The sequence below is a fragment of the Pagrus pagrus genome, assembly GCF_965226575.1.
Source record: "Pagrus pagrus genome assembly, chromosome: 10".
Lineage (NCBI taxonomy): Eukaryota > Metazoa > Chordata > Actinopteri > Spariformes > Sparidae > Pagrus > Pagrus pagrus.
Window position 1 is genome coordinate 12,687,231 of NC_140194.1, and position 15,572 is coordinate 12,702,802.

General features: G+C 41.7%; 1 protein-coding gene across 1 annotated transcript; it reads left to right on the forward strand.

Moving 5' to 3' along the window:
* The first annotated feature begins 623 nt into the window (after nucleotides 1–623).
* Nucleotides 624–5,891, forward strand: tph1a (tryptophan hydroxylase 1 (tryptophan 5-monooxygenase) a). The gene is made up of 11 exons (XM_084364585.1): nucleotides 624–739; nucleotides 2,807–2,941; nucleotides 3,072–3,255; nucleotides 3,343–3,443; nucleotides 3,537–3,604; nucleotides 3,694–3,890; nucleotides 3,974–4,109; nucleotides 4,195–4,321; nucleotides 4,410–4,505; nucleotides 4,723–4,856; nucleotides 4,976–5,891. The coding sequence occupies exons 1-11, from the start codon at nucleotides 650–652 to the stop codon at nucleotides 5,148–5,150; spliced, it is 1,443 nt and encodes a 480-aa protein (XP_084220711.1). The 5' UTR covers nucleotides 624–649; the 3' UTR covers nucleotides 5,151–5,891.
* The last annotated feature ends 9,681 nt before the right edge of the window (nucleotides 5,892–15,572 follow it).

Sequence of the window (15,572 nt, forward strand, 5' to 3'; positions counted from 1 at the left end):
ACCCAAACCAGGTGCACAATTATCATTGGATAATTGGTTGAACAGGGTTTAAAATCTATTGAGTAATGAACCCAAGGCCAGTCAAGTGCCCCACCTCTAAAACCATGTCAGAAACACAGACCTCCCTTCAATTTATCACAGTGAAAATACAAGAAGCAAAAGTACAAACACCCAAACCAGTGTGACAGCGTGGAGGAAACAGAAATTCAGTTCTTTATTTATGCCGAATGGCTCGATAATGATCAGAGTGTGAATCCAGTACTCCTCTCTTCAATGATGCAGCAGAGTCGTGGTCAGCCTTGTGCATCATGTTCAGCAGCAGTGATGCCAATGATTAAAATATCTAATAAAATCAGTGTAAGCAGGTATTTTTACTCTCTGTAGAATCTGAATGTGTGATTGATCTCATTGAAGCTATTTCAGGCCTTTAGGTGAAACAAAAGGTACCCTTTTTTCCCCCTGATGACGTCAGAGGTGCTGCTCTTTTTCCATTTGCTGCTGTGGGGGAGATTATTGCCCCCTCCTCTGTCTCCCTGTGGTTAAATAGCAAAGCGCGCTGCCTCTCGGGGTAGTCAGCCCACTTTACATAGCGGAGGTTATTTAGATAAGAACTACATAAAAAAGGCAAACAACCAGGCGGCACTTGAACATGTACTCAAACAAAAACGAAGGACCGCGTAGAGGAAGATCTTTTGACTCCATGAACATTGGCTTTGAAGAAAAACTGCTGAACAATGAGGTAAGAACTTCTTCATTAAAAACATTTTTTTTTTTTTAAAAAGGGAAAAAAAGTAATACTTTTAAACAAATATCTTCCAGCGGGCGTGATGTTTGGTCCTATTTCTATCGTTTTCATCCTGCATTAATAGTGTCGGAGGGGCTAAAAAACCAAAGAGGTGAATAGGTTTTCACGTGTGTGATAATTTAAAGACTTTTTTTTTTTTTTTTTTTTTTTTTTGACAGTGGTGGAGAAGATCGTTCGGGGTCATCTCAGTGAATAAGCCTTCAGTTTGTCATCAGCGCAGATTAATTTAAGCCGTTTTGTTATACTGTAATTTACGTCAAAGGGTTAAGAGGTTTAAAGTTGGATACCTCCGAATTTCATCTCATAAACGAGTCTTTTTTTCCTCGACCATGTAGCTACATCCTTCAATGATTTCCATAAAAGAGAGAAGAGAGAAATCTGCCTGCAGTGTCGATGCTTTCTGCATTGGGTGCGCGGAAAAGATAGCCAGGACACAGGGAGAAAGCATTGTTTAAAGCTGTGTCGAATGTATACATTTGTATTATTTATTGCATTAATAGATATAATATATATTCTAGCGTTTATATATTTCAAACACATTTTGTACGTTCTTGGTGCTTTTCAGGCCCTGACAAATGATTATGCTGCACAAGTTTATCTAAAAATGAATAAATAGAACAACAATATTTTGTCGCTCATAACAAAGAAAAAATATGAATATTGGTCAAATTGCGCAGTTGTAATCAAGCCTAATTGTACATTAAATTTGAGATGAATCACAATTTCAATCACTTTTAAATGTGTATAATGAAAATAAATGTAAAGCTACATACACAAAGCTGACATTACGAAAGGGAAAGTAACTATTCCATGAGGAGGACGTGTGCGTAAAACCAGCCTAAAACCTGCGCGCAGCAGCGATTAAACGCTGCCTAATGTCTGCTAAGATCCCAACATGCAGGGAGCTAATAATAGGCTTCCTCGCTGTCTCAATGGGATTGCAGTAAGGCGATTCTTTGAGACAGAGACAAGTTCATCTTCGTTAAACCGAGACGCAAAGAGTTGACCCCGGAGAGCCTCCTGATCCAATCTCCATACACGAATGCTTGCAGGGATACTACCGACAAGGGGGCACCGAAAACTGCTCTGCCGCGCTGTCTACACAATGCTCGAAGGGCGAAATATGGTAACTGAATTTTAATGAAAGTGTGATCGGCCTGCTCCTTAAACAAATTAGTTTTAACCATTAAGCTGCATAGATATTTTAGTATTTCTGAAAGCAAATTAGAGCCTGAAGCCGTTACGCATGGCAGTAAGTAATTGTAGCTTCTAAATCAGGTAAATGCTGCAGCTACAGTGGACGAGAAAACGTTTGCAGTCGATCAAAACAGATTAGTTGTTTTCTGCTGGTGGCATGTTGGGAGTCCTACATCTAAAATCTGATGCAGGATTACATCCATTTTCCCCTGGCGTGTGCAGCGCGAACAGCCATGCGTCAACGTGAGGGCGCTGGCCAAGGTGCTGAAGTGGACAGGACGGGTTGGTTCAGCCTCCTGTGGGCACTAATCTCAGCCCTGTCTCTACATGAATCCAACGCATCTGCATTTATAATTCCACGATTGCGAAGAAACAACCCGTGTGTCTTTTTCAGGGCGAAAGAAATATTTATGTGACATTTCTCTGTGGCTCTCGCTGCTCACTGCCAGTGTTGCATGCTCATTTGAGAAGATGTTCATTTATGATAATTGGTAAATCAAATTACGCATATATCACCAGTTTTTGAAATCTAACACTACTTGTATGTTGAAGGATTAGCACAGAACTAGGAGGTGCTTTTTTCACACAGCTGACAGCTTTAATATTAGTTTAATTCTCTGTTTGAAATTTGTTATAATTAAAAAAGGTGTACTTTACATATATGCATTTTAAAAAGTGTTCATAAAAGCTGAATATCTCCTCATATGGCCGTCAAAGGAGGCGACACTACTGGTTGTTGAATGGTGATGATTTCTAGCTGTTGCACAAATTAAAATCTCTAAAATCTGTCCTACCTTTTTTCAGATAAACAAATCAACCTTCACAAAAATTGAAGAAAACTCTGAAAAGAAGAACACATCAGAGAAAGGCAGAGCAACAATCATCTTTTCCCTCAAGAATGAAGTGGGAGGACTAGTAAAGGCGCTCAGACTCTTCCAAGTAAGTCGTTATACTCTTGGTTCCCTATCTGTTCATGCATATATCTATACATATATCTTAATTGATCTCTTCCAGTAACTTACTCATTTATAAAAATTAAATAAAAAATGATTCTCAATGTTTCTTGCAGGAAAACCACGTCAACCTTGTCCACATAGAGTCGAGAAAATCCAAACGACGCAATTCTGAGTTTGAAATCTTTGTGGACTGTGACAGCAACCACGAACAACTGAATGAAATAATCCAGCTGCTTCGAAAGCATGTGAACGTGGTGGACATGGATCCTCCAGATAACTCCTGTCTACACGAGGAAGGTAAGTGAAGTCCTGCAGATACTGTATTACAAATATAGTAAATATTAACAGTAAATTAAAAACTAATTTTTGCTTCTCTCCTCTCAGATATGTATGACGTTCCTTGGTTCCCAAAGAAGATTTCAGACTTGGACAAGTGTGCTAACCGTGTCCTGATGTACGGCTCTGAGTTGGATGCGGATCATCCGGTATGAAGACCCAAAATCAGCCTCCAGACTTAAAAAATGCTAAATCCCTTAAATTGAATTATTCTCATATCCTTCTGTGTTTCTCTTTATCAGGGTTTCAAGGACAATGTCTACCGGAAAAGGCGAAAGTACTTTGCTGATCTTGCCATGGCCTTCAAACAGTGAGTTTTTCTTCTATATCTTGATGGTTATTTTGGAAATCTGGCAAGTTTCTTCTTGATACTTAGAGAATTATTGTCTCTTGTTGCAGTGGGGATCCGATCCCTCGTATTGAGTTCACAGAGGAAGAAGTGAAGACTTGGGGAGTCGTGTACAGGGAGCTCAACAAGTTGTACCCAACCCATGCCTGCCGGGAGTACTTGAAGAACCTGCCACTGCTCTCCAAATACTGTGAATTTCGGGAGGACAACATCCCTCAGCTGGAAGATGTCTCACGCTTCCTCAGGGGTAGGTTTTCATTTCTTAATAAAACGTGCCTCTTTTTGGAAATTAATGTTTTCAGCCTTTAATATTTGCTCGTCTCTTCTCAGAACGCACCGGATTTACCATCAGGCCTGTGGCTGGTTATCTGTCCCCTCGTGACTTCCTTGCTGGTTTGGCCTTCCGTGTTTTCCACTGTACCCAGTATGTGCGGCACAGCTCCGACCCCTTATACACCCCAGAGCCGTAAGTAATCCAAAACTATAATTAGAAAAGTGATGTCAATGCTCATAAAAGATATTGGTCCTAACATTCTGCTATCATTTTTAAGGGACACGTGCCATGAGCTGCTGGGCCACGTCCCTCTGCTGGCCGAGCCCAGCTTCGCCCAGTTTTCTCAGGAGATCGGTCTCGCTTCACTCGGAGCCTCAGATGACTCCGTTCAGAAACTGGCCACAGTGAGTGACACCTATACAGGCACAGTTTGATATCCTTATATATAAAATCTAGAATAATTGAAATGATTGTGTCTGTCTTGTGTTACAGTGCTATTTCTTCACTGTGGAGTTTGGCCTATGCAAACAAGAAGGGCAGCTGCGGGCATATGGAGCGGGACTGCTGTCATCGATCAGTGAGCTTAAGGTAAAAAACATTCGAAAAGAGCCTGATATTACCTATACATCCTCCTTTTAACCTGCCAGACCCATTGAATCAAATTGAGCAAATAGAAATGTATGCTAAAGATGTCTCCTCTTGAAACAGCTAAATACAGATTGATTTGTGTTCAATCAATTGACCCAAATGTGTGAAAGTGTTTCTATAAAATGACTGCAACATCTGTTTGGTTTCTCTCTCACAGCATGCACTCTCTGGCAATGCGAGGATAATGCCTTTTGACCCCAAAGTTACATCCAAACAAGAATGCATCATCACGACATTTCAGGATGTGTACTTTGTGTCGGAGAGCTTCGAGGAGGCCAAAGTCAAGATGAGGTGAGCTTGGTTACAGTACTTCAACATCACAGAGATATCATGCACGTATAGATGAAAATGATCTGCAAAGCAACACTTGTCTTTTCCACATGAATTAAATATTATTATGTTAATTTCAGGGAATTTGCCAAGACCATCAAGCGTCCCTTCACAGTGCGATACAACCCTTACACCCAGAGCGTGGATGTGCTAAAAGACACTCCCAGCATCAACAGCGTGGTGGAGGAGCTTCGACACGAGCTTGACATCGTCGGCGACGCCCTCAGCCGGCTGAACAAGCAGCTGGGCGTCTGACTGCCCACATTACAGTCAAAGTTGTCCAACTGCAGTCCGTCAACGCTTGCCGTTTCACCCCTGAGCACCGCTGTAGAGATACTGCTTGTGTATCGCCCCTCGTCAGTACAATGAATGTGCCCTGCTTCTGGCAAAATGCTCTGTTGTCCCCACTGCATGGTGTATGTCTTACGATTCACAGAGGCGCATTAGGTGTGTTTAACCACTGATATCAGTATATTGCACAAACCCAGAAAGCTGCTTAACCTGAGATATCATCTTCTGTATCGCAACCAATCATTGCTCTCATAAAACATCCCCAGCTTTTACAAACACAGATGTGGTTTCTTAATCCTCTTGTTAACTCTGCTGTTGTATTTTATCATGTGATATTTTTTTTGTATTTCATTTAATTATCTTTCTTCAAATTAAATCTTCCTCACTTCAGTGATATGTATAAAATGTACCTTGTTTGTATTCTTTTGGTGTATGTTTCATGTTCCTTTTTATGTGCTGTTAAGGGAAATTGTGGAAGTGAAAACTGGAATTTTAAGGATGTTTTCATGGCTGATTACGACAGACCCATGTACCCTGACCTATTTTATTTTACAGTGATGATTTTGAATACCTCCTCTTGAAGTGAATATAATTGTAGTAGTCCTTAAATCAAAACATTATTTTTCTACTGTAAAGAAATATAGACTATGAGTAGGCTCTGTATCAAACTATTGAAAATAAAATAAAATGTTTATTGTGTCTGCACAGTGTGTCAAATGGTGTGTTACCTGTTGAATTATTACTTTTTCATATCATCATGATGGTGATTTGACCCTGGAAAGTCATAATAATATTCATATTTACAATGAAGAAAAGTGTAATCAAAATTAAATCTTGCAACAATAATTGACGGCCATCACATCAGTGACATGAACATGTTTTCCTGAGATGGAAAACAAAACAGTTGACATTTCTGGAATTGGTTCTTGAACACTACATTTTAATTTGGGATATTTTACATAAGAATTAGATTAGAAAATCTCCAATCAAGGGTCCTCTATGTCCAACCCTCCAGAGTGTCAGCTGGTCAAATTTACACAGTGAAACTAGGAAGCTATATTACTGATATAACTTTAACTAATTATACACCAAGTGTTGTAGAAAAAGTATTCTTCAAAAAAATTGCAAATACTGCAGCTTGTGTCATTGAAGGAGTTTAACTGCAACAAAACTGAAACTTAGCATGAGTGTACATCCTCTTTATACAGAATCAAGTAATTATGTTATGACTACAGGAAGACATGGTTATTTACTTGATGTGGACCAACTGAACAGTCAGTGACAGTAAGGGTGAAAGAAACCTAACGATAGCATATCTAGGTTTAAAAAAAGAAAAAAATCCTTGACGACCCCGCTTGTCTCTTTTCAAGATAATTATGGCCGATCACGGTTTTCATTTGCAATGGCTAATATGTATAATACTAACTTGACATAAACTGGTTGATGCAGGTTACATATCAAGGTCAGCACTTGCCTGCTGTGTGCAGTTGAGTGTAAATCAAAAACATAGGTCAAATATATAGACTGAGAGTAAAACTGAGCGAAAATATAATTCAAAAGTTTGTCTGGGAATTCATCAACTCCAATTATGTAACCCCTTCATACACTACTTGTACAGGCAATTTCATTCTTACCAATGTACAGAGACCAATCCACGAGGTGGAAGAGTATTTAACAATGTGTCATCCCCACACATTCAATAGCTATCTGCTACTGCAAATGTCTGTTCACTGAGCAAGTGGAGAGTAGGTACAATCATAGTTATATTGTGACTATTGTGAAGCAATTGTGAAAAAATGTGTTTTTCCTTAAGAATAATCATGAAAAAAAGAAAATCTACTAAAATCCAATAAAAACAGATGTGTCTCATTCAACCAGTATTGGGCGACATTTGTGATCGATTTCGAGTCAATCGGTCAAATGACCTGGAAGCTATTGAGAAAAACGGCCAATGTTTTCATTAAAAATGGTGATTTTTCTTGAAAATATTCATGAAAAGTAGAAGCCCCTTTAGCTCAGTTGGTAGGGTGGGTATCCCACCTACAGAGACCTTGTCCTCAAGGACACTGGATCGTGTTTGAATTTGTCCTGAACATCAAGAGACACTGGAAAAAATTGGCAACATTAATTCTCTGAGGTAGTTGTCGTGAATGGTTACAGCTATTGAAGAAATCGGCCGATGTTTTCATGAAAAATTGTGACTTTTCTTTAAAATATTCACCAAAAATGGTGATTTTTCATTAAAATATTGATGAAAAATAGAAATTCCACAAAAATCCAATAAAAACTGCTGTGTCTCATTCTACCAGTATAACAAGACATGTCGGCATTGGTTTCGAGTCGATGGCTCAAGTGACCTGGGAGCTATTGAAAAAAGCGGGCGGTGTATTCGCTAAAAATGGTGATTTTTCATTCAAATATTCATGAAAAATAGAAATTCCACTAAAATCCAATAAAAACTGCTGTGTCTCATACAACCAGTATAACAAGACATGTCGGCATTGATTTTGAGTTGATGGCTCAAATGACCTGGGAGCTATTGAAAAAAATCGGTCGACGTTTTCATGAAAAAGGCAACTTTTTTCATTAAAATATTCACCAAAAATACAAATTTCACTGAAATCCAATAAAAACTGGTGGCCTTTCTTTCGCCAGTATGGACAACATTTGTGTGCAATTTCGAGTCAATCGGTCAAAAGACGACCGTAACCCTAGCCCTAGCCCCATAACCCTAAACCTAACCCTAACCCCAGCCTTAAGCCAGCCTCATGAAACATTGTCCCTCTCACTAAAATATTCACCAAAAATACAAATTCCACCCGAATCCAATGGGGACTGCTGTGTCTCGTTCAGCCAGTATAGGACCACGTCTGGGAGAAATTTCGAGTCAATCGGTCCAAAGACCTGGAAGCTATTGAAAAAATGGGCCGACGTTTTCATGAAAAAGGCAACTTTTTTCATTAAAATATTCACCAAAAATACAAATTTCACTAAAATCCAATAAAAACTGGTGGCCTTTCTTTCGCCAGTATGGACAACATTTGTGTGCAATTTCGAGTCAATCGGTCAAAAGACGACCATAACCCTAACCCTAGCCCCATAACCCTAACCCTAACCCTAACCCCAGCCTTAAGCCAGCCTCATGAAACATTGTCGCTCTCACTAAAATATTCACCAAAAATACAAATTCCACCCGAATCCAATGGGGACTGCTGTGTCTCGTTCAGCCAGTATAGGACCACGTCTGGGAGAAATTTCGAGTCAATCGGTCCAAAGACCTGGAAGCTATTGAAAAAATGGGCCGACGTTTTCATGAAAAAGGCAACTTTTTTCATTAAAATATTCACCAAAAATACAAATTCCACCCGAATCCAATGGGGACTGCTGTGTCTCGTTCAGCCAGTATAGGACCACGTCTGGGAGAAATTTCGAGTCAATCGGTCCAAAGACCTGGAAGCTATTGAAAAAATCGGCCGACGTTTTCATGAAAAAGGCCATTTTTTTCTTTAAAATATTCACCAAAAATACAAATTCCACCGGAATCCAACCAAAACCGGCGAGCCTCATTCCACCAGTGAGGAGGACATGCGTGTGCAATTTCGAGTCAATCGGTCAAAAGACGACCGTAACCCTAACCCTGGCCCCATAACCCTAAACCTAGCCCCATAACCCTAACCCTAACCCTAACCCTAGCCTCAGCCTTAAGCCAGCCTCATGAAACATTGTCCCTCTCACTAAAATATTCGCCAAAAATACAAATTTCACCCGAATCCAATGGGGACTGCTGTGTCTCGTTCAGCCAGTATAGGACCACGTCTGGGAGAAATTTCGAGTCAATCGGTCCAAAGACCTGGAAGCTATTGAAAAAATCGGCCGACGTTTTCATGAAAAAGGCCATTTTTTCTTTAAAATATTCGCCAAAAATACAAATTTCACCCGAATCCAATGGGGACTGCTGTGTCTCGTTCAGCCAGTATAGGACCACGTCTGGGAGAAATTTCGAGTCAATCGGTCCAAAGACCTGGAAGCTATTGAAAAAATCGGCCGACGTTTTCATGTAAAAGGCCATTTTTTCTTTAAAATATTCGCCAAAAATACAAATTTCACCGGAATCCAACCAAAACCGGCGAGCCTCATTCCACCAGTGAGGAGGACATGCGTGTGCAATTTCGAGTCAATCGGTCAAAAGACGACCGTAACCCTAACCCTGGCCCCATAACCCTAACCCTAGCCCCATAACCCTAACCCTAACCCTAGCCTCAGCCTTAAGCCAGCCTCATGAAACATTGTCCCTCTCACTAAAATATTCGCCAAAAATACAAATTTCACCCGAATCCAATGGGGACTGCTGTGTCTCGTTCAGCCAGTATAGGACCACGTCTGGGAGAAATTTCGAGTCAATCGGTCCAAAGACCTGGAAGCTATTGAAAAAATCGGCCGACGTTTTCATGAAAAAGGCCATCTTTTCTTTAAAATATTCGCCAAAAATACAAATTTCACCCGAATCCAATGGGGACTGCTGTGTCTCGTTCAGCCAGTATAGGACCACGTCTGGGAGAAATTTCGAGTCAATCGGTCCAAAGACCTGGAAGCTATTGAAAAAATCGGCCGACGTTTTCATGAAAAAGGCCATTTTTTCTTTAAAATATTTGCCATAAATACAAATTTCACCCGAATCCAATGGGGACTGCTGTGTCTCGTTCAGCCAGTATAGGAACACGTCTGGGAGAAATTTCGAGTCAATCGGTCCAAAGACCTGGAAGCTATTGAAAAAATCGGCCGACGTTTTCATGAAAAAGGCCACTTTTTCTTTAAAATGTTCGCCAAAAATACAAATTTCACCGGAATCCAACCAAAACCGGCGAGCCTCATTCCACCAGTGAGGAGGACATGCGTGTGCAATTTCGAGTCAATCGGTCAAAAGACGACCGTAACCCTAACCCTAGCCCCATAACCCTAAACCTAGCCCCATAACCCTAACCCTAACCCTAGCCTCAGCCTTAAGCTAGCCTCATGAAACATTGTCCCTCTCACTAAAATATTCGCCAAAAATACAAATTTCACCCGAATCCAATGGGGACTGCTGTGTCTCGTTCAGCCAGTATAGGACCACGTCTGGGAGAAATTTCGAGTCAATCGGTCCAAAGACCTGGAAGCTATTGAAAAAATCGGCCGACGTTTTCATGAAAAAGGCCATTTTTTCTTTAAAATATTCGCCAAAAATACAAATTTCACCCGAATCCAATGGGGACTGCTGTGTCTCGTTCAGCCAGTATAGGACCACGTCTGGGAGAAATTTCGAATCAATCGGTCCAAAGACCTGGAAGCTATTGAAAAAATCGGCCGACGTTTTCATGAAAAAGGCCATTTTTTCTTTAAAATATTTGCCAAAAATACAAATTTCACCCGAATCCAATGGGGACTGCTGTTTCTCGTTCAGCCAGTATAGGACCACGTCTGGGAGAAATTTCGAGTCAATCGGTCCAAAGACCTGGAAGCTATTGAAAAAATCGGCCGACGTTTTCATGAAAAAGGCCATTTTTTCTTTAAAATATTCGCCAAAAATACAAATTTCACCCGAATCCAATGGGGACTGCTGTGTCTCGTTCAGCCAGTATAGGACCACGTCTGGGAGAAATTTCGAGTCAATCGGTCCAAAGACCTGGAAGCTATTGAAAAAATCGGCCGACGTTTTCATGAAAAAGGCCATTTTTTCTTTAAAATATTCGCCAAAAATACAAATTTCACCCGAATCCAATGGGGACTGCTGTGTCTCGTTCAGCCAGTATAGGACCACGTCTGGGAGAAATTTCGAGTCAATCGGTCCAAAGACCTGGAAGCTATTGAAAAAATCGGCCGACGTTTTCATGAAAAAGGCCATTTTTGTCTTTAAAATATTCACCAAAAATACAAATTCAACCGGAATCCAACCAAAACCGGCGAGCCTCATTCCACCAGTGAGGAGGACATGCGTGTGCAATTTCGAGTCAATCGGTCAAAAGACGACCGTAACCCTAACCCTGGCCCCATAACCCTAACCCTAGCCCCATAACCCTAACCCTAACCCTAACCCTAGCCTCAGCCTTAAGCCAGCCTCATGAAACATTGTCCCTCTCACTAAAATATTCGCCAACAATACAAATTTCACCCGAATCCAATGGGGACTGCTGTGTCTCATTCAGCCAGTATAGGACCACGTCTGGGAGAAATTTCGAGTCTATCGGTCCAAAGACCTGGAAGCTATTGGAAAAATCGGCCGACGTTTTCATGAAAAAGGCCATTTTTTCTTTAAAATATTCGCCAAAAATACAAATTTCACCAGAATCCAATGGGGACTGCTGTGTCTCATTCAGCCAGTATAGGACCACGTCTGGGAGAAATTTCGAGTCAATCGGTCCAAAGACCTGGAAGCTATTGAAAAAATCGGCCGACGTTTTCATGAAAAAGGCCATTTTTTCATTAAAATATTCGCCAAAAATACAAATTTCACCAGAATCCAATGGGGACTGCTGTGTCTCGTTCAGCCAGTATAGGACCACGTCTGGGAGAAATTTCGAGTCTATCGGTCCAAAGACCTGGAAGCTATTGAAAAAATCGGCCGACGTTTTCATGAAAAAGGCCATTTTTTCTTTAAAATATTCGCCAAAAATACAAATTTCACCCGAATCCAATGGGGACTGCTGTGTCTCGTTCAGCCAGTATAGGACCACGTCTGGGAGAAATGTCGAGTCAATCGGTCCAAAGACCTGGAAGCTATTGAAAAAATCGGCCGACGTTTTCATGAAAAAGGCCATTTTTGTCTTTAAAATATTCACCAAAAATACAAATTCAACCGGAATCCAACCAAAACCGGCGAGCCTCATTCCACCAGTGAGGAGGACATGCGTGTGCAATTTCGAGTCAATCGGTCAAAAGACGACCGTAACCCTAACCCTGGCCCCATAACCCTAACCCTAGCCCCATAACCCTAACCCTAACCCTAACCCTAGCCTCAGCCTTAAGCCAGCCTCATGAAACATTGTCCCTCTCACTAAAATATTCGCCAAAAATACAAATTTCACCCAAATCCAATGGGGACTGCTGTGTCTCGTTCAGCCAGTATAGGACCACGTCTGGGAGAAATTTCGAGTCAATCGGTCCAAAGACCTGGAAGCTATTGAAAAAATCGGCCGACGTTTTCATGAAAAAGGCCATTTTTTCTTTAAAATATTCGCCAAAAATACAAATTTCACCCGAATCCAATGGGGACTGCTGTGTCTCGTTCAGCCAGTATAGGACCACGTCTGGGAGAAATTTCGAGTCAATCGGTCCAAAGACCTGGAAGCTATTGAAAAAATCGGCCGACGTTTTCATGAAAAAGGCCATTTTTTCTTTAAAATATTTGCCAAAAATACAAATTTCACCCGAATCCAATGGGGACTGCTGTTTCTCGTTCAGCCAGTATAGGACCACGTCTGGGAGAAATTTCGAGTCAATCGGTCCAAAGACCTGGAAGCTATTGAAAAAATCGGCCGACGTTTTCATGAAAAAGGCCATTTTTTCTTTAAAATATTCGCCAAAAATACAAATTTCACCCGAATCCAATGGGGACTGCTGTGTCTCGTTCAGCCAGTATAGGACCACGTCTGGGAGAAATTTCGAGTCAATCGGTCCAAAGACCTGGAAGCTATTGAAAAAATCGGCCGACGTTTTCATGAAAAAGGCCATTTTTTCTTTAAAATATTCGCCAAAAATACAAATTTCACCCGAATCCAATGGGGACTGCTGTGTCTCGTTCAGCCAGTATAGGACCACGTCTGGGAGAAATTTCGAGTCAATCGGTCCAAAGACCTGGAAGCTATTGAAAAAATCGGCCGACGTTTTCATGAAAAAGGCCATTTTTGTCTTTAAAATATTCACCAAAAATACAAATTCAACCGGAATCCAACCAAAACCGGCGAGCCTCATTCCACCAGTGAGGAGGACATGCGTGTGCAATTTCGAGTCAATCGGTCAAAAGACGACCGTAACCCTAACCCTGGCCCCATAACCCTAACCCTAGCCCCATAACCCTAACCCTAACCCTAACCCTAGCCTCAGCCTTAAGCCAGCCTCATGAAACATTGTCCCTCTCACTAAAATATTCGCCAAAAATACAAATTTCACCCGAATCCAATGGGGACTGCTGTGTCTCGTTCAGCCAGTATAGGACCACGTCTGGGAGAAATTTCGAGTCAATCGGTCCAAAGACCTGGAAGCTATTGAAAAAATCGGCCGACGTTTTCATGAAAAAGGCCATTTTTGTCTTTAAAATATTCACCAAAAATACAAATTCAACCGGAACCTAACCAAAACCGGCGAGCCTCATTCCACCAGTGAGGAGGACATGCGTGTGCAATTTCGAGTCAATCGGTCAAAAGACGACCGTAACCCTAACCCTGGCCCCATAACCCTAACCCTAGCCCCATAACCCTAACCCTAACCCTAACCCTAGCCTCAGCCTTAAGCCAGCCTCATGAAACATTGTCCCTCTCACTAAAATATTCGCCAAAAATACAAATTTCACCCGAATCCAATGGGGACTGCTGTGTCTCGTTCAGCCAGTATAGGACCACGTCTGGGAGAAATTTCGAGTCTATCGGTCCAAAGACCTGGAAGCTATTGAAAAAATGGGCCGACGTTTTCATGAAAAAGGCCATTTTTTCTTTAAAATATTCGCCAAAAATACAAATTTCACCCGAATCCAATGGGGACTGCTGTGTCTCATTCAGCCAGTATAGGACCACGTCTGGGAGAAATTTCGAGTCAATCGGTCCAAAGACCTGGAAGCTATTGAAAAAATCGGCCGACGTTTTCATGAAAAAGGCCATTTTTTCATTAAAATATTCGCCAAAAATACAAATTTCACCAGAATCCAATGGGGACTGCTGTGTCTCGTTCAGCCAGTATAGGACCACGTCTGGGAGAAATTTCGAGTCTATCGGTCCAAAGACCTGGAAGCTATTGAAAAAATCGGCCGACGTTTTCATGAAAAAGGCCATTTTTTCTTTAAAATATTCGCCAAAAATACAAATTTCACCCGAATCCAATGGGGACTGCTGTGTCTCGTTCAGCCAGTATAGGACCACGTCTGGGAGAAATGTCGAGTCAATCGGTCCAAAGACCTGGAAGCTATTGAAAAAATCGGCCGACGTTTTCATGAAAAAGGCCATTTTTGTCTTTAAAATATTCACCAAAAATACAAATTCAACCGGAACCTAACCAAAACCGGCGAGCCTCATTCCACCAGTGAGGAGGACATGCGTGTGCAATTTCGAGTCAATCGGTCAAAAGACGACCGTAACCCTAACCCTGGCCCCATAACCCTAACCCTAGCCCCATAACCCTAACCCTAACCCTAACCCTAGCCTCAGCCTTAAGCCAGCCTCATGAAACATTGTCCCTCTCACTAAAATATTCGCCAACAATACAAATTTCACCCGAATCCAATGGGGACTGCTGTGTCTCGTTCAGCCAGTATAGGACCACGTCTGGGAGAAATTTCGAGTCAATCGGTCCAAAGACCTGGAAGCTATTGAAAAAATCGGCCGACGTTTTCATGAAAAAGGCCATTTTTGTCTTTAAAATATTCACCAAAAATACAAATTCAACCGGAACCTAACCAAAACCGGCGAGCCTCATTCCACCAGTGAGGAGGACATGCGTGTGCAATTTCGAGTCAATCGGTCAAAAGACGACCGTAACCCTAACCCTGGCCCCATAACCCTAACCCTAGCCCCATAACCCTAACCCTAACCCTAACCCTAGCCTCAGCCTTAAGCCAGCCTCATGAAACATTGTCCCTCTCACTAAAATATTCGCCAAAAATACAAATTTCACCCGAATCCAATGGGGACTGCTGTGTCTCGTTCAGCCAGTATAGGACCACGTCTGGGAGAAATTTCGAGTCAATCGGTCCAAAGACCTGGAAGCTATTGAAAAAATCGGCCGACGTTTTCATGAAAAAGGCCATTTTTGTCTTTAAAATATTCACCAAAAATACAAATTCAACCGGAACCTAACCAAAACCGGCGAGCCTCATTCCACCAGTGAGGAGGACATGCGTGTGCAATTTCGAGTCAATCGGTCAAAAGACGACCGTAACCCTAACCCTGGCCCCATAACCCTAACCCTAGCCCCATAACCCTAACCCTAACCCTAACCCTAGCCTCAGCCTTAAGCCAGCCTCATGAAACATTGTCCCTCTCACTAAAATATTCGCCAAAAATACAAATTTCACCCGAATCCAATGGGGACTGCTGTGTCTCGTTCAGCCAGTATAGGACCACGTCTGCGAGAAATTTCGAGTCAATCGGTCCAAAGACCTGGAAGCTATTGAAAAAATCGGCCGACGTTTTCATGAAAAAG